We start from the raw sequence: 19,175 nt of genomic DNA on the forward strand, positions 1-19,175 counted from the left end.
TATACTGCTAAGGAACGTGGATGAAACGAGAAGAAAAATAAGGCTAAAGTCATGATCAAGGGTTCACCTTCCTCAGTTTCCAAATCTGTTTGTAATACAGATAAAAGATGACATCAGCCAATCACTGACCTTATGGAGAGCAGGAGCCAAGACTGGTACCAAGAACCCATTGTAAATATAATTTACAAGCTGATTACGAATCAATGGGTGAGCCACCTAAGAGAGAAACAAGTAGTCATGAAAAAGACAAAAAATTCAATCTTTAGGTCTTCTTAAAAATCAAACATTTCTGTGTACATCCTGAATTCAAAAAGGAAATCCAAATTTTGGCCATTTATTCCATGGCCAAAAGAATAATTCAGACTTTAAACCACAGTACAATTGTTTCAGATGGTTTATTCCAGTATAAACACCTTGAGCTTTCAAATTTTAAAAAACTGGAAATTTTAAGTTTCCATTTGATAAAACAGACAATAGACTGAATATGTATATGGACTCAAATTAAAATTAACAAACTGGAAAGTATAATTTTTGCCTCATAATTTCATCTATGTCCCATCTCAACTTGTGACTAATTAAAGAAAAAAAGAATGTAACAGTCAAAGTGGGCAATTAAATACATTTATTTTGCTACCAGAAGAATTTTCTCATTTTGAAGGTGTACTTTCTGCTACTCATTTTACTGAGAGGAAGGCACTTAGAAAATCTTTTCATAAAAAATAGATCCTGTTCAAAAGCAGAAAACATTACCAGAGGTACAACACTTTCTATATTTGATTTGCAAAATGTATTTAGCATGGATAATCCCTACTAATATCTTTTGTAAGTAATATTTTCAATAGTACCCTCAAACAAAACAATTTTAAAAGTATATGGCCTGAATTTCAAAATATAGTATAAAATATATCTTTTCTCTGTTCTTAACCATGCCTGCTAGCTTTACTTCTTTAAAAAATAAAAAAAAAGGAAGTCAAACAATAAAATAAAAAGCAATTTCTAGGAAAGTGAGGCTAGATCTTTAAATTACTAATAATCTTTTTCTGTGAACAATTGGGAAGAAACTAATAGTTCCATCTATTTCCATACACTTCTGCAAGAAAATGTTGATAGACTCTAAAATTAAAAAAAAAAAAAACTTAAGATGTAATCCACTTATCTTACATATAAATAAAACTTCTTTGACTTGGCAATAAAAATGAGATGGGAACCAAAGTAATTTACTTGCATTTTCTTCCAGAAACTATTTCTTTATTTGGTAGATAAACAGATTATAACTAACATTTTTCACCTTAAAATCACCATAAAGAAAATTTGATGTCTTAATAAATCCAACATTAAGGTGATATTTATGCTGTATAGAAATAAAACATTTTTGATGAAAACCTACTATATCCTTCAATGTATATGAAATCTGATGTTTATTGAAAACAATAACAAGAAATCTGAAAGTAAAAATCTAATCAAAAAGCCAAACATATTAGATAGAGTTCAGGGGCTGTTTCCCACCTCCCCCACCCCCTCTCCCCGAAGCAGGGCAATTTCAAAGCAAATTTATTTTGTGTTGCTAAGATGGTTAACTTCTTTTAAATTCAATTGGGATAAGAATATTCTTTATGTAGTATGCACCATTAAGCAAAATAAAGTGTTTTCCTATGTAGGCTCCTAAAAAGACCTTGAAATAAAAGTGGTATAATTTGGAGTACTTAGAAGCCTAAAAATATCTGTTTAATGAGTCAGGCATTGAACTTATTTTTGATAGTTAAGTGGATAATCAAAACAGAATTAACATTTTTTATAAGGAAGATAAAGAAAATCTACTTATTTTTTTCTCAATTAAAACTTCCCAAAAGCCCATAAACTATCATTTTTCCTCATTCAAGGACATTCTGTATGCTTAAAGCAAAGCATCAATATTCCATAAACATTTATTAAAATAAAAAAGGAAATGCTTATAAACTAATACTTTGTAGTGCTTGTACTCTGAATGGACCATAACAAAGGGCCCCTCTGTTGTGCTCTGTTACCTGGATGACCGCATTGCAAAACTCCAGGGAGTTCATGAACTGGGCCAGCGCTGGGAGAAGGAGCCAGTCGTCCCTCAGAAGGCAGTGCCACTCCTCGCCTTTCTCCTCTAGCTTTGTAGGCAGGGAAGAGTAGAGACCACTGAGCCCGGTTGCAAGGACCTGTGTTCAGAAGTAAAAATGTAATCAACTCTTTTCCAAAGTCCTTAACTTGCAACTAACAGCTCCCAGGTGAGGCCAATGACGTTGGTCCACTTGAAGTGAGTGGAAAGGTATTAAAGTATTAGAGGGTATCCGCTAGCTAGGGGGCATTTGACAGTTAGAGACAGTCGGGGAAGGACGACTCCAATAGAGGGAGCAGCAGTACCCAAGGGATTTGTCTAATCCATACACAGCTGATATGTGTCTCATGTAGCAAGTGTGTGCTAGGCTAGAGGGGGGCGGGGAGGCAGTGAGGGAGACACATGCAAAGATGAAGAAAACATGATTCTTGCCCCAAAGGTGTTTAGGACAGGGGCGAACTCATAATCAATGCATTACAGTGCAATACGCTGAGTGCAGATACAGAGAAGGCACACACCCCAGTCTAAGAAGGCACTTCCACCCCAGGAGGAAGCCCTGGACCAAGGTGGTTCGTGACAGAAGATGTCACAGGTAAGAACCATGAGTGGCTCTATGAGAAAGATCTTTGCAGACATGTTAAAGGTCATGACTAGCATATGCAAGTTTACAGTTTAGAAAGAGCTCTAATCCGATCTTTACAAATCATGACTAGAAGAAAGAACTGGGGCCATGGGTCATTTAGATATGATGACAATTATTCAAACAGAGCTAAACTGGGTCTAAACTGAAGCATTGGCAGTAGGAAAAGAGAGGAGGAATGAATTTGAGATTCACATATAGGGTACATGTGAGGGTGATCTAAGACATCTATCGATCCACTGTTAATCCAAAGCTCATGGAAGTTACTTCCTCCCTCAGAACTCTGTTCCTAAAACGGTACTGACAGTGTTTGGGTTTAATAAATGAGGCTGAATGCGAACTCGAAATTGTCAAGTTATCCAGCTTGGTTGTTAAGAAAACAATGATGCCTTTAACAGAGATAGAAAGGTAGAAAATGAACACACTTGTGCTGAGTACCTGCTGATTTTATCTTGTGGAGTATAAGACCAAGAGAAACAACAAATTTCTCAGTATGGGAGGTCTTCCAAGTGGAAGTGATGCTTGCCAAACAGCGCCTTAGAGATGCTGATGTGCATCTGGCAGATGGGCAAAGGGTGGACAAGCGTTTCACAGAACAGAAGCAAAGAACTTATCTATAAAAGGTCTCATCAATATATGTTTTTAGCAGGTTTATTTTTTTTTTCAGTGTAAATATAACTGGGTCTAAAATTAGGTAGACAACTTTAAGTTTGGTTAATTTACAAGTAAAATGATGACAAAAGAAAAGGCATTCCTCTAGGGTAAACCTGAGGTTATAAGGGACTCAATGGGATGAAAACGTTCAAGAAAACATTCAATCCTAAATTAGGCCCAGAAAAGAAACACCGAAGTATTCATTGATGTCAGTCTAAGAAGAGATGAACAAGCAATTACAATAGTGTAAAAATGTTCCGAATATATAATAGAAAATATATGATGCTGTGGATATACAAAAAGGTCCTTAACTTAGACTTGGGGGTGGGGGTTGGAGCAGGAAAGGTTCTCAGAAGAAGTAATATCCTAGCTGCTGAAGAATAAACAGTAGTTAGCCAGAAAAAAAGTGTTGGAAGAAAGAATATTTTAAACAGGATGGAAGTCTCAAAGGAAAAGGTAATGATGGCATCTTCCAGGAACTAAGCACAGTATTATTGGTGTGTAGAATTAGAAGTGGGAATCGCCTGGTGAAGTAAGCAGGAGTCAGATCCTGCAGGGTTTTGTATGTCAAGATAAAGAGCTTGAGAGACATCCCAGTGGAGAGCACAGCAGACAGCTGATGCTTAGGAGGGGGATCTAGTTTAGAGATGGAGATCTGGAACCATCCATACGTAGGTGGTACCTCAAGCCATATAGACCAGAGGGAAAAGAAAAGGAGGTTGAGACAGGTAAGATACAACAAAATAATCCAGAGTGCCTGGCATTAGAAACAGAAATTCAGAAGGAGGTGTGGGTCCAGGTATGTTGAACTTGGAAAAATTATCTATAAACTCATTATTGTCTCCCTTTTCCCGTGTTTCCACAGCACCTTCTGTATCCTTTTGTGTAGCAACTGTCATTCGTTCGCTTAGTAGTGAATTGGCTGTCTTCTCCATCTCACCTGGTCTGACTTGTTTAGTCTGGGCCACAGTGGAGGTGGGGGTGACTTGTCTAGTCTGTTATGGTTTCAGATGCTAGCAGTATTTCCCATGAATAACACATCCAGCTCAACAGCAGAGCAGAGGCCTGGCCTGGGGAATGAGAACCTGGAGGTCTGAGCACAGGGAAACCAGACGACGCCATGGGAAGGAAGGGGCAGAGATAATGTGGGACAGAAGTCTACAAAGGAGTAGGGAGGGCAGCGAGAGAAACAGATGAACCATTTCACTATTAGAAAAACAAAATTATATGTATTTCTCTGTTCTGTTTCCTAGTGACCTTAATTCACTCATTCATTCACTCACTCATTAAAGAAGAACTACTATTCACCTTCAGGCCAGATAATATGGTAAGTACAAGAAATACAACAATAAACAAGATAGTGCATTTATCTCTTTTGCAAAATCAAGGCATCTGTGGTCCCAAAGGAGAATGTCCCCTATTTAAAGTACTTAACTCCTTGTCAACATACCCAAACAAATCACTTTAATTCCAGTTTTGAATATGACCCAAGCGAGTTGCCTGTAATAAATTAGAAACCTCTGCCAAGAGAGAACAGAGACCAAAAGTTCTCCTTCAAGGGAAATCTAACCTTGATGCCACATTTTTAAAACCAATTACATTTGCTAACTCATGCTAAATTAACCACAGAACAAAGGCTTTAATTCTGCATACTCCTGATTCCTTAACTACTTTGAGGCTTTGAAGATGAATTCATAAAGACAGGCTTAATTTGTCTGACTAAAAAGCTGGGAATAACTATTTAGTATATCAATATAATTACAGCAACATTAATCTTCAAATTATAGACATCAGTGGCAGTAATTAAAAATAACATATCTAATATTCACTTTTAAAAAAAAAAGTATTCTTGAAAAGGGCCTGGCTGAGATGCGTATAGAAGACTGTGTGTATAGGACAGGGCAGTGTAATAACTGGACATGGAGTCCTGCTGTGCTCTCGCCACTATTAAGTGGAACTAGAAGATGTCTCTGCGATATTCTTTAGGCAAAGGAACATGGAAGAAAATGTTCTGCAGAATAAAGAGTACTAAGTAGTCTTAAGAACAAGATTCCAAATTCTTTACTGCTAAATATTTATATCCTCCATTCTCAGACTTTGCTCAGAGTTCAGATTCATTCATCTAACTCACATCTATTTCTAGAACAGCTATGGTCCAGGTACCATGTCAGGCTGGTACTGGGGGAAGAGCAGTGAACAAGTCAGACCAGGTGAGATGGAGAAGACACACAATAAACTAATAAGTGAAAGAATGACAGTTGCTACATGCAAGGATACAGAGGATGCTGTGGGAACATGGGAAAAAGAGAGGCCACAACAGGTTTGCAGATCATTTTTCTAAGAGTTTAGGGGCACAATCTATGTACTTTTTAAAAAAATCTATTTACTTTTACATTTTATTTTTAACTTAAAAATTAGAAAATACATAATTAAAAATAAAATGCCCATCTACTATTTCAGCCTTTTTTTGATCCTGATCACATAAAAGTAATTATAAAACGTATTTATTCCCAACACATTAAGTATTAACCCAATATTTTTAATTTATCGTCTCTCGAAAGTCTCTTTACAAGAAACTAATCACCATATACAACTAAAAGGATAACAACAGATAATTTAAAAAGCAAACCACTTCCTTGACAGCTGCATAGCATGTTAGTTGTTGAGACGATAGATTTTAGTATCAGAATAACAAGGTTTTGAACCTGACTGCCATTTACAGACAGTTATTAAGTTTTCTAGGGTTCGGTTTCTTCTGAGTTGCTACGAGAATTAAAGAAAATAACGCAGGTGAAGAAATGACCATCATGGTTTTCACACAGCGACGTTTCCAGTGGGGGGAGAAAGATGGCAGGTACAAAGCACTGAACACGTCAGGGAAGGTCCATCTTTAATGTGAGACATCTAACAGCACCCCGTTAATGTCAGCAAAAACAAAAAGAATTTTAGCAGATGGCTTTAGTCTGAAGCTAGCAGCAGAACACCTGGTGGGGACCATTTGATACACCTTGCCAAAATAAAAAGCCTCATAAATTTTACATGTGGGATAAATAACTTTCTAACTATGGCTGCATACCTAAAAGTTACTTATTTCAATTTGCATTTCCTAATTTACGCATAGGCTGTTTTCTACTATTGCCAATATTTAATAAGTCACAGGGCTTAATTATCAATATTTGATTTAAAAAACATAAAAGGATACAGAGTCATTTGTTGGCATTAAATTGTTCCCCACAGTATCCTCATTCTCCCTCTTTTCTTGGAAAAGCACATCTCAAGAGAAGAGGCAGTGGAACCAGCAAGCTCTTCCTATCAACTACAACAACAAAAGTTTCCAAAAGTGGTCCAATTTCCTGAAAGAGTCATTACCCTTCCCAAAGCCTGATGTTAACACACTTTGACAATCATACTAATTAGAGAAAGCTTTTTGTCAATTGTGGTCCTTCGCCGGTTGGTTAACAGAGTATGCTTTATACTCGACATAAAAAGGTTCTTTTTTTTTTCTTAATTATGTTGTCAGATGTAATTATAGAAAACTGAGTACAAAGGAGATTATGGGATCTACCCCGAGGAGGCAGCTTAACACCACGGAACTGTTCCATTCTAGCAAATAAGGTCAGCTGGAGATGTTGTTTCTCCTCCAATTTTAATGAACTGTACAGTGTTTTAAAACACGTTTTTATAAAAGCAACTACTCAGTGAAATCTGCTTATAAGTGGAAATATAAATGTTAAAAACATGCTCCATTCTAGTCTTAGTAAATTTAAATTTTTAAGTATGAAATATTACAAACACACAAAACATAACAGAATAGAAAGCATCCCCAAGATTTAACAGATTTTAATATTTGACCGTGATTTCTTCAAGGCCTCTATTTTTTTCAAAAAACAAAACAACAAATACAACTAAACCCTACACCAATCCCATCACCACCCCTTCTCCTTCCTTCACCCCCAAAAGCAAGCACGGTCTTAGATTTAGTACATATTATTCCTGTACTTGTTTTTGTACTTTTACCGTATTCATATATATCCAAAAAAAACAGCATAAAGATTTTGTGTCTTAAAATTTTATGGAAATTTTATGTAAATACTGACATACTACGTGTAACATCTTACTATTTACTTTTGTTACTTAACATGTTTTTAGACTTATAGGTAGTTGCACACGCAGATAGTTACATGCTAATACATATGATTCCTTCATTTTGAATGCTGAGTAGGATTCCATTGTAGATCAGTTTATCTTTCCCTTAATATACATCTTTTTTTCTCTTCCTCAAATCACTTGTATTTAATATCTTTGTGCATGTATCCTTGCAAACACGTGCTAGATTTCCCTAGGCAGATATCTGGAGTAAAGATGCAGAATCACATGGTATGCAAATATTCAAATTATATTAAATATTGCCATATTACTTTTCTGAGTTATTGTATCAATTTATATTCTCAAGAGTTTGTTTTTCCATATCCTTGACAATACTTGGTGTTAACAGATGTCTAACAGTTAGCCACTCTGATGAGCATTATCTGGTGTCTCATTGTGTGTTGATTTGCATTTCTGATGTGGGGAACATGAGAACATTTTCATATGTTTATTGGCTTTGCATGTCTTCTGAGAATTGCCCATTCATATATTTTCCTGTTTTTTTTAATGTGTTGTTTTGTCATTTTCCTTTAATTTGTAGCATTACAAATATTTTTGTATATTTTGGGTACCAATTAATTATAGTTATGTGTGTTGCAAATTTCTTCTCACAATCAGTGTTTTTCATTCTTAGCTCCAGTCTTTTCTTTATGGTTGCTGTTTTATAGGAAATCTTGATATTATTTATACACGAGATAGTAGTTACACACATGGGTCCTTAAGTCAGACTGCCCAGGTTCAAATACTGACTCTGTCTCTTATCAGCGATGTTCACAGGTTCAGGGATTAGAATGTAGACAGCTTTGGTGGGTTAGAGGGCATTAATTATTCTGCCTACCACAAACGCTATGTCCAGTATGGAGCACTCTTGAAGAAATCCGAGCAATAACACAGCAAAATCAGAATTCTTTTAGGAGTTTAATCTGACGATGTAAGATGGGTGAGTTTGAGAGATGCTGGGATAGTAGGGAGACACATTAGGATCTAGAAATAACAGTGGTAGGAATGAGAACGAAACGGAAGAGCTGGATGTAAGCAATGTTGAGCAGGTAGAAGCTTATTAAAATATAAACTTTTTTCTGAGGGAGCTCAAAGAAAGAGAAACTTAATATATCGGTCAGATGAATGGAATCAGTTCTTCACTGCCCATTTGTAAAATCTTTGTAAAATTTTTATTCAATTGGCCAGAACCCAGAAGAGAAGAGATACTTGGTACTCTTAATTTTTTAAATGAAATTGTTTTTCAAAAAAAATGTTTACTCATTTGTTTGCACTGAAATAAATATATGCCAGACACTAGGTGCCCCTAGTTTAGTAGTAAAAACAGGAATTTAGTTGTATAAAGAAGACTACTGCTTTTGAACCTCAAAGCAAAACACAGCATGTTACTCCCTAGGGTTGCTATTAGCATTTTGTCAGTTCTTTATTGGGTGAGACCATTCCACAAACTACTGGACATTAGGCATCCCTGGCCCTGAATAATAAGGCCAGTTGCCCTCCCACCCCAGCCACCCCATGGCCCTACGATGCCCAAACACACTCCACAGACATTTCAAAATGTCCTCTAAGTGCCCTCACCCCCTGTTCAAGAACTACCCATATAGTATTTATTAACAATTAATCTAATCAACTTATGGCAACTTGCCTGGCCTGTTCAAAAAACAAACAAACAAACAAACAAACAAACAAACCCCAACAGTCTTATACAATATTCCAGCAAAATAAGGTATATTTAAGGCAATATAATTTATAAAGAAATATAATGAGAAGACTGGTAAAAAGAACAGATAATGGAAATAAACTGAAACTGTTCACTGAGTTGAGAAAATAAAAATAGCTGTTGACCAACAGAGCTGACAAACCAGAAAAAGATATAAATCTATCATCTAAATCCCCTTTCCAAAAAATAAGCCCTTCTTCCAAAAACACCACTAATGCCAAAAAAAAAAAAATAATCAGAGCCTTAAGGCATTTTAAGAGTCGCAGACAGCTCCCATAATTTTCTGAAACTGTGAGTGGGCTAGGGCTACAACAACATCTGCAAAGGACCTTACACTTTATTTCTTACCATATCAATGGTTAAAAAACTATACAGAGTAGAATATTTCTTGCTATCCCAAACTGTAAATATGTATTTGTTCTTTAAAATAAAATCAGTGCTTTGCATCTATAATTATAGTTATTATCTTGCTGAGAAACAAATTAATTTGTGAAACCAGTTGTGAAGGGTCTCACGACATGCCATGATTCGTGGGTAAAAAGTCAACCTGGAAAGCTAAAAATACAGAAAGTACAGGTCTTACCAATCACTCAGGATATGTGCTCTTAGGAAAAACTAAAATAGTTCCTCACCCAACAGAAATGAACCAAGATGTGGTAATACATACAGTTTCCTCTGCTGGCTAATTTTGAGCTGACACTACTCAGCCAAAAGGCATTGGATTAAGACTGCCCTGCTTCTTCCAAAAGATTTCCTTTAAACACCTTTCCATAGAAGGTGCCAAGTACAACTTGCTGAAAAGGATTAAAAAAGAATTTATCATTAGTACTAGAGAGGAAAAGAGGAGTGTAAAACATGGCAATGAGAGGGACTTACTGGACAAAAGTAGGTGTTCTCCACAATGTGATGGGCTACCATGCTGTTCTCAGCAGAGAGAGACATGATGAAAAGCAAAGCATCCCGAGCCTGCTGACCTACTGTCCCCTCTCGGTGAATGAAAGGTATCAGAAGGGAGAAGATGAGGAAGTTGGCCGCCCCTTGGTCCTCACTTGTGTGGAAAAAGAGTTCCAGAATGGACGAATCTTTGGCAAGGATGGAACAGAGCTGATTGAGCAGGACGACCAACTTCCCCTCCACGGCAGGGGTGGCTGTTCCTGAACAAGAGCTCAGCAACATCATCAAGGGCTTCAGGATGGGCTTGTGGTGCAGCAGAGGCTGGTGTGACTGGGTGACCAGCATCTCATACATCTTTAGCTGCTCGATTTTCGTGTCATCAGTAAATTCCCGCCTCAAGCTCCAAAGGAAGAGTTTCTCCATGATGTTCTCAGAGACCACGAATTCCAGAATTGGCCCCATCGCAGCATCCTTGGCTTGCTCTTCAATCAGCAAGAAGAGCATGTGTTCTACATAATTCTGCACAGCGCTGGCCTCATCTGGAGGGATGGATCCATATTTTGCCTGGGTGTTCTTCAAGGGGTCATGCTTCTCTAAGATCTTCACAACCTGTAACCAAATCAAATATCTGTCATCCATCCGATGTTTATCATAGTGAGAAAAACATATCACCCATCTTCACAGAAAAAAACAAGAGCCATGGCCCACAACCAGATGTGTGTGATCACTGTGTTTGTCTCTCCCTCATGAGAATAAAATGAAGGGATTAAACTATAGAAAGAAGATGTTCGAAGATGTTTGTTTGTAATAGTTATAAATTTTGGCAACCTAATTGTCAAAGAAAGTAGTCTATTATTGGGTCTATTATTACAAAGACCATTGAGCAAAATGAAAGAATTTAAGTGATGCATTAGATGAAAAAATAAGTTATGTTACATAGTTAGATCCATCATTATCAACTATGTCAAAAATGTGAAAAAAGACTGAAAATGAAAAAATAGTGATTTGTGTTTTTGTGTTCAAGGTGATGACATTCTTAAATTGTTTTTTCTAAACTGTCACGAATATTGCCTTTTAACTTTCAAATACATTAAATAAGTAAGACTACCTATGTTCTCCTATAAATTGAGTTGATTTGGAGATTACAGTAGGGAGACTCATCTGCCCTTGACAGAACAATATCCTTCCCTCTTCTTCTTGGTTGGACAACCTCTTCAACTGAGCATGCAAGGTAAGGTAAAAGGAAACCGATGAACAGAAGACACCTACTCGGCAGAATTGACCCTAACATATGGTACATGTTGAAACTAAAAAAATGAAAGTTTTGGACTCTGCATTTCTTTAAGCTGGAAAAAGTTTCGAAATAACCAATCACAAAATAAATTCCTAATGTACAGAATTTATATTTGGGGTAATGAAAAATATTGGAAATAGTGGTGATGGTTGCAGAACATTGTGAATGTAGTTAATGCCATTGAATTGTATCCTTAAAAATAGTGAAGAGGGCAAGCTTTGTTATATGTATTTTACCACCAAAAAGAAAAAGTCAACTGACAGTTAAAAAAAAATGAATAAATCCCTAATTAGGACATGTGAGAGCTCTGGTGTTTCTCTCCCTTACCACTGCTGGCCTTTGAATGCTTCCTACCTCTCTGCTCATCAATATTGACCTCCACCTTGGGACCTGGAAATTAAAAGAATTTTATATCTTGACTTCCATGTAACTTTATGACCTAGAATTTCTATGATAAATACACATGATGATTTTTAATCAAACATTGAAGACTTTCTTGGTTCCTTTTTGCCATTCTCTGCTGCATGCTATATAAAATGTTTGTCTTTTGCCGTAGCCTCCTCACCCAGTTCTATAACATGCTGTTACATGTTCTGTATTTAGGTTACAAAATATTTGCAAGTCACTGAAGAAGCTGGCAAAGTTACATTGCTATGTCAGCATGCATGCAAGCAATGACGGAAATTTATTTCTCAGGGAAAGCTCTATGTTTTTCCCTGTCAAAACCAGGAACTTTTATACACCGGGCAAGTTATAAAATGAACAGAATTCTACAGAATCTGTAATCTCTATCAATTTCCATTATAAAATTAATAATGCTCTCACAAAGGGAAAAATTGCCCCAACAACCTTGAGTTGACATAGTCAACTTCAGTTAGCAGCTACCCAGGACGTACATGACTCAGTGACAAGTGGCTCCAGTGTGCCCACAGGACATCCCCTCTCCTTCGCTGAACACCGGACTCCAGAGGGCCTCTGACCCTTCCCAACTTCCAAGAAGCCGTCCAGAATTCCTCGAAGGCCTGACACTCGCTGGCAGAGACGCAGGGACCTGGCTGTCCTTTTTCGCTTTGGCCATGAGGACATCTCACAAAGTAGGATCACAGTACCACACGTGTCCAAAAGGGGGCTCCACCTCAACATAGAATTTCTCCCGCCCAAGAGCCCTAACTTCAAGGCCCCACGTTCTGAAGAACAAATTAGCTACCTGTTTTCTCAGCTCTATAATTTCAAAGTCTGCATATTGAATTTACTTATGAGAGCTATCTATACATCTAGGCCTTGGGGTAGAAATGTAATTATACTTTTCATGTGTGTTCAGACTGTCTAAACTGTCTAAAATTGGGGCTGTTCATTATACACTGATAGTGGCACTGCAAATTAGCTCAATCTTTCTGGAAAACAATCTGGCAATAAGCAACAGAAGCTTTCAAATGGTTCCTGCCCTTTGACTTGTTAATCACACTTTACAGAAAATGCCTAAAGGAAACAACTCAAAATAATTTGTTAAAAAATGTTCGCACCAATGATATTTTCCATAATGAAAAATAAAAATATTATTGACTCAGTCAAGAATAAGAGAATTATAATCAAAATGTTACATCCCCCTACGATAAAGCTATTAAAAATAAACACTAAGTGAATCATATAATTACTTGCAAATGTATATATGAAATAATTTAAGTTAAAAACTAAGTATATTGACAAATAGATGCATGATTAGAAGTGAATCCGAAAAGATATAAATGAGATTTTAAGGTTAATTAGTTCTTCTTTCCTATAAATTTATCTAATTTCATAATATAAATAAAAACAAAAGCAAAGTAATTTTGTACTAAAGTCTAAAAAGAGGACCAAAAACACTGTTAAAAACAATAATTAAAAAACTGATTCTTAGAAATTCCTAAGCAATATAAATTTATACATATGCATAAGTATTTATATTATATGCATTCATGTAAATATTATATATCTAAAATGTATAAATGTAATATATACCAAAACTATTTACATGATCACAAGCTTTATTTTTCTCATAAATTAATCTTCATTTATATTATTTATTCCAATGTATTCCTTTGTAAGCAGATCTAACTTTTTTTTTCTATGAAAACCCTAAAAAAGAGAATCAAGATTTTTTATACAGAATGCAAACTATTTAGCAGCTTTTAAGTTGAAGCATGTTAACCCTCTTTATAGTAGCTCCTCTACACTGCCTTCTGGGTTAATGGGCCAAAAACATGAGAACAGAGCTACAGTAACCCACAGAGTTAGAAGGTTTGTTGATCATCTGGAATGCAGCAGATCCACTATGAGCCCTTTACTCATTCCCAGCCCCGGCCAGGGTGGTTTTACTGCCTGGAAGATGGGTGTGTTACAACCAAGGCATGTGAGTCATGGGATACACAATGCCCAGCAAAGTACTGATTAAGCCTGTGTTGCCACATGTCCTTAACCTCTCTCCTTAGGTGGCAGGGCCCTCCCAGGCCACCTCCCTTTCCCTTCCAGGCAGACACTCCCATGACCTGCTTTTAGAAGTGGGCTCTGGAGGCTCACACTCTACCTGGTTCCTATGCTAACAGAGAATGCCTAACACGCTACTTGGCTATAGAGCACAACTTGCACCAAAATGCCAAAGAACTTCTGTTCTATGTCCCAAGTTTGCTGCCCAGATGGTGCCATAGTTCTTTCAATTTCTGTAAACTGATTCCTGATGTGATCTGGACTTTTCCTTATTTTTTCTCTTTTGTGCCTGCCAAACTCCAATATTCCTGTCTCCCTAATTTCTGCCAACTGCCCACTTTCACTATCTATTCCGGCCTTCCAGTCCTATGGATCCATGATCCCATGCTGTTCACTGTGGCTTCCCCAGGCCTAGCAAATTCTCTGAGTATATCCTCTATTCTACACTCTGAACCTTGCTTCAGATTTCCCAGCTCTAGCTTCTTCTCAGCTATACTTAGTCCCAGGGATTCAATTCAAGGGGGAAAAAATACACACACAATTAAGTGAGTTGGAGGAAGGAATCCAAGTAGAGAAGAGGGAAAGCAAGCAAAATACACTTTTCAAATATTTCTTTTACTAGTGTATATTTACAAAATACACTTTTCAAAAAGTTCACTTCATTAGGCTGAGTATAGCGTTTAAGAAACTAATCAACCCCTGATAAAGCCCACACTTATGAAGTAAGTAAACCAGCTGAGATGAGATATAGTACTGTAAATATTTTGCTGTTCATAGTTAGGCATTTGTTGATCCACAAACTTAACAAATACAAGCTGGTATATATATGTGTGAATCATGAGCCCAGAGCACATATAGATCCACTTGTAAGTTATCACAATTCTAAAAAGAAACAAATGCACACACACACACACACACACACACAAAATCAATAGTGTGAACAATGGCATACAAATTATCATCTGACCAATCTAGCTAAATTTTAACCTAACCTGAAAGTCATTTGACTTTAAATATGAGGATTATTGGGCCTGAACAAGATGAACAAGTAGCATATTTCTTTCATTAAGGAGTATCTACTCCCATCCTTAGCTCCAATGATGGGCTCCATCAGTCAATGATAATGGGCCTGAACTTCAAATATTCAAATTCTAAGGAGCTCATATGCTTTCAGAATGTAAGGTCTAAATAAATCACATAATTACACCTCAAGCTAACAAATGATTAATCTTGCTTTCTTTCCCTCTGTCTGTTTTAGAGCTGGGACATTAGTTCCCTGTACTACGACTGGAATTTAAACCATTGGCTCTTCAGTCTACAGGTGGCAGATTGTGGGGCTTCTTAGCCTCCGTAATTACAGCAAGAACTAGAAGGCAGTTTGCCTGGAATTGAAGCCAGAGCTGATGAAAAAATATGAGTACAAAGGAATTAAACCAAAAGGGCCATTTACCAAACGATGAAGGGCACAGAAGCTAAAAGATGAATTCAGGGAGGTGAGGATAAAACTCAAGGAAAAAATGGAGTAAGTAAAACAGATGAAAGAGGAATGGACCTCGAGATAATCATGCTAAGCGAAATAAGCCAGACAGAAAAAGTTGAAAACCACATGATATCACTTATATGTGGGATACAAACCTAAAGGCCACAAACAAACAGGACAAACAAACAGAGACTCATGGACATGGACTATAGACTAGTGGTTACCAGAGGATAAGGGGGAAGGGAGAGGAGGAAGGTAAATGGGGTAAAAAGGGTCAAATATGTGGTGACAGAAAGAAATCTAACTATGGGAGGCGAACACTCAATGCAATTTATACTGTTAAATTGTACATCTGAAGCTTACTGGATTTCGTTAACCAATGTCATCATAACAACAACAAAAAGATGGAATGGATAAGGATTTTGACAAACTCCAGTCGTTTGTGGTGATTATGAAGGAAATGCAGAATGATATAGATGAGAAGGTGACTTTTAATAAATACACACAAGAGCAGCAAGCTTCCCCTTAGGAGACGAAAGGAGCATCAGGAACACAGGCTGATTGGAAACACTGACACAGACTCGCAGCTCTGGCTCCGGGAAGTGGATGGAGCTGGTGGAGCATCGCTTATCCTTCACAAGAAGATTATGGCACTACAAAAACCAAAAAAGGACCCGCTAGATTCCCTTCATCAATATGGGACCTGCTACGAGAAATGCGTGCTGTGCGCCCTACAGAACAACCACAATCAGGGCAGGAAACTTCCACACTGGGCCTGGGCACCCTCCTCCCCCGCGGCATCTGGAGCCTCATCCTGATGGATCTGCGCTTCAGCCCCCATGCCACTGTGGACATGCTTGCACCTTAGAGCCGCCACAGAACCTGCCAGCAGCTCTGGTTCATCCTTTCTCCACAACTTGAGCTACATCGTAAAGGGTTGCTGCTCCCTTCCATGCCACCCCACCCCAGGCTTCCCTCCACCCGAATTAAAATCTTCATTTAAAGTAAAAAAAACAAAAACAAACAAACAAAAATTTCATGATAAATACAAGTGTTTCTCTCCCCAATTAGCTTGACTTCATCTCAATAATGTTTCCTGTCTTACCTACATTCACATATCAATAGATGATTATTTATGTTACTTTGGTTAGAGTCTAGTTATTTCACGAGTACAAGACATACTTCCAAATGCTTTGGAATGCTAATTTAAAGTGGCATCGTGTAAAGAAACAAGTTACTAAGCAACATTTTCCAACACACGGACGAAGGTCAGGGTTTAGCAATCTTAAACCAAATTCCACTTCGTGTACCAAATAACTATAAGTAAAGTTTCCATCTGGTCCTTGTTCATTACTGAATAACTATGTCTTCCAATCTGGAATATTCCTTGCACACTTATTCCCATGGGAAACCCTTATTAAGTCATTTCTTTTCATATTAAGATAACATAAAATAATAATATGTGTATTTTCACATGAGTTGGTTGGTGTCAGCTCCAGTCCTAAACTCCAGAGACTTGTTTAAATCTGGGATGAAATAGGATAAAGTAGGAGCTACATTTACATGCCATATCTCCTTGGGACCAAAGACAGTCTAGTAATTACTGCAATATAGAAACATGGTAAGAGCATCAGTCAATAAAGTAACATAAACTAACCTTACATTAGGTAAACACACACACACTTAATTTAGGTGATAGGGAAAAGACTTAAGAGTAGTAATCAATATAGTAATATTCCAGAGAACACCATAATTTCAACTGCGGCAAATATAAACTTATCACCAAGCACACAGTGGAAGAGTTGCTGACATTTCAACATGTTCAGCCACTTGAGAATCTAACACAAGAACAAGTGCCTTGGCCTTCTAAAGAAACCATAGCTTTTGTTCTGCTTTACCTTCTACTGTTAAGTTTGGAGCTACTTGAAAAGCTGAGAAGAGAGATATACTTTTATTTTTTTAAACATTAACAAACATCACTTTACTAAGATATGAAGATTAATCAGAGTTCTCTAGTACTTCCCAACTTTTCATCTCTCAAAGACTTTACTTAATTTCTCTCTGACATTAGTCTATGACAAGGCACAGACCAAAAGAGTAAAGATGAAAAGACCAAGAGAATGAGTGTCATGGGGAACAGACTGAAATGCACGTCTCGACTCCATGCGTATGTGCTCTAAGAGTCAGGCTACTTGTAGCTCTACATAAGATACTAAAAACATATTATCTATTTTCATTACAGTACTGTGGAAAAACATTTGACTTAACTGATCTCGAGAATTCGGTGTTTCCTATCCCTACCCGCTCCAGGAAGAAAACAGCTACTAAACCCATTTGCTTTTCTTCATCCATCACCATTACTCTACTTGACCTCTGATATTTTATCTTACAAAAATTGTACGACAGCTTATTTTTGCAGACCGAGGGTGGCAGAGAGTAGCTCTGGGCTATTAACTTAATAGAAGCACACAGAAATATGTATTTCCAACTGACTTTTTTAACCCTTCGCCCCTGTTCTCCTGGCTGTAAGAGCAGACACCTTTAAGTATACAACTAATACCGATTCAGTGCTTAAAAGGAGGGGACAGAAAATGAATAGAGGAAGGTTCATGATGCTTCACAAAGTACAACTGTGCCAGTAAGAAAAACTAGTGTGGGAGGTTTAATTCTCATGGCAATATTGTTGAATAGTCTATTATCTGGTGGACAATGCTTCTTACCTCTTGCTCTCTTCCATTCAGAAGCAAAGAAGCAAAGGCAAGAGATAAAAACAAATCCACTAGACTATAAATTGTTCTTATACACCACTATGAAAATTAAAAACATACACACACATACTCCTCCAGATCACTGATCATTAAATGCAAATCCAAAGATCTTATTGGTAGCAAATTATAAAATGTTTTATATTAGTGTATGCTTATGGCTCTTTTCTAAGTCACCTAGCTCTTCTAAAGACATACGTCATATTTCCTGTCTTTCAGTTCAACAATTTGTTGAACATCTACAATATGCCTGCGATATTCTTGGCACTGGAGATGTAGGCAAAATACATATGGTCTCTGTCAAGAGATGCTTGAAATGAGGTTGGAAAGAAGATACTGTACATGTAATTTTAATAAAAAGTGGTTAGTGTAACAGTGAAAGAATACTCAGGATGCTGTTGGAGCACAGAATGGGAGCATAAAACAGAACGGGGAAGATTTCCTGGAGGAAATGGCGCCCCCATATGAGTCCTACAGGAGAGGCATTTAACCAGGGGGAGAGAGATTCTAGGCAGAAAGAAGAGTAAGTGCCGAGGGCAGAGAGGCATGAAATAGCATGATGCCACTGCCCAGGAATGGGGTTGGCCAGGAACTCATCCAAGTGATGTTTGCATTTCTGGAGACTAAATGGAAGATGAGGAGTGAAAGAGGACAGGACATAAAGAACCCTATGTGCCATGCTGGTCTGTAGCTGGCCTGATGCCACTGAAATGTCCAACTTAAGAAATGATCCAGACAGATCTGGGTTTTAGATTTGTTGTTCTAACATCTTATGATGCAAGATGGCATCTCAGGTGAGAGGAAGTATAGGCCGGTTCTATCTCCTGCAGCCTGGAGGCTCCAGGGTCACTAGTAGGAATGCAATTATTCCTGTCATGAAGTCAATGGACCCAGGGAACAGTTTGGAAACTCAAGTCCACCACTGGGCCACTCAAAACTCTCCCCACGTGACACCCCGTGCATGAATCAAGGACTGCTTTGGTAATGGCTGGTTGTATAACTAGCTATTCCTGACAGACTGCAAAGTGTATGTGGG

At 37.5% G+C, this 19,175-nt stretch overlaps 1 protein-coding gene across 13 annotated transcripts in view; it reads right to left on the minus strand.

The window, feature by feature from the left end:
- Positions 1-19,175, minus strand: part of FHIP1A (FHF complex subunit HOOK interacting protein 1A) — a 208,576-nt gene that overhangs the window by 76,197 nt on the left and 113,204 nt on the right. For all 13 annotated transcript variants that reach the window (XM_039875970.1, XM_039875962.1, XM_039875966.1 and 10 more), the window contains 3 exons: positions 10,120-10,746; positions 2,025-2,183; positions 130-216 (listed from right to left, as the gene is read on the minus strand). In XM_039875970.1, the coding sequence (XP_039731904.1) occupies positions 130-216; positions 2,025-2,183; positions 10,120-10,746 (873 nt within the window). The remainder of the gene's footprint in view (positions 1-129; positions 217-2,024; positions 2,184-10,119; positions 10,747-19,175) is intronic.

This window comes from Pteropus medius, unplaced genomic scaffold (assembly GCF_902729225.1).
Source record: "Pteropus medius unplaced genomic scaffold, Ma_sr-lr_union100, whole genome shotgun sequence".
NCBI classification, from domain to species: domain Eukaryota; kingdom Metazoa; phylum Chordata; class Mammalia; order Chiroptera; family Pteropodidae; genus Pteropus; species Pteropus medius.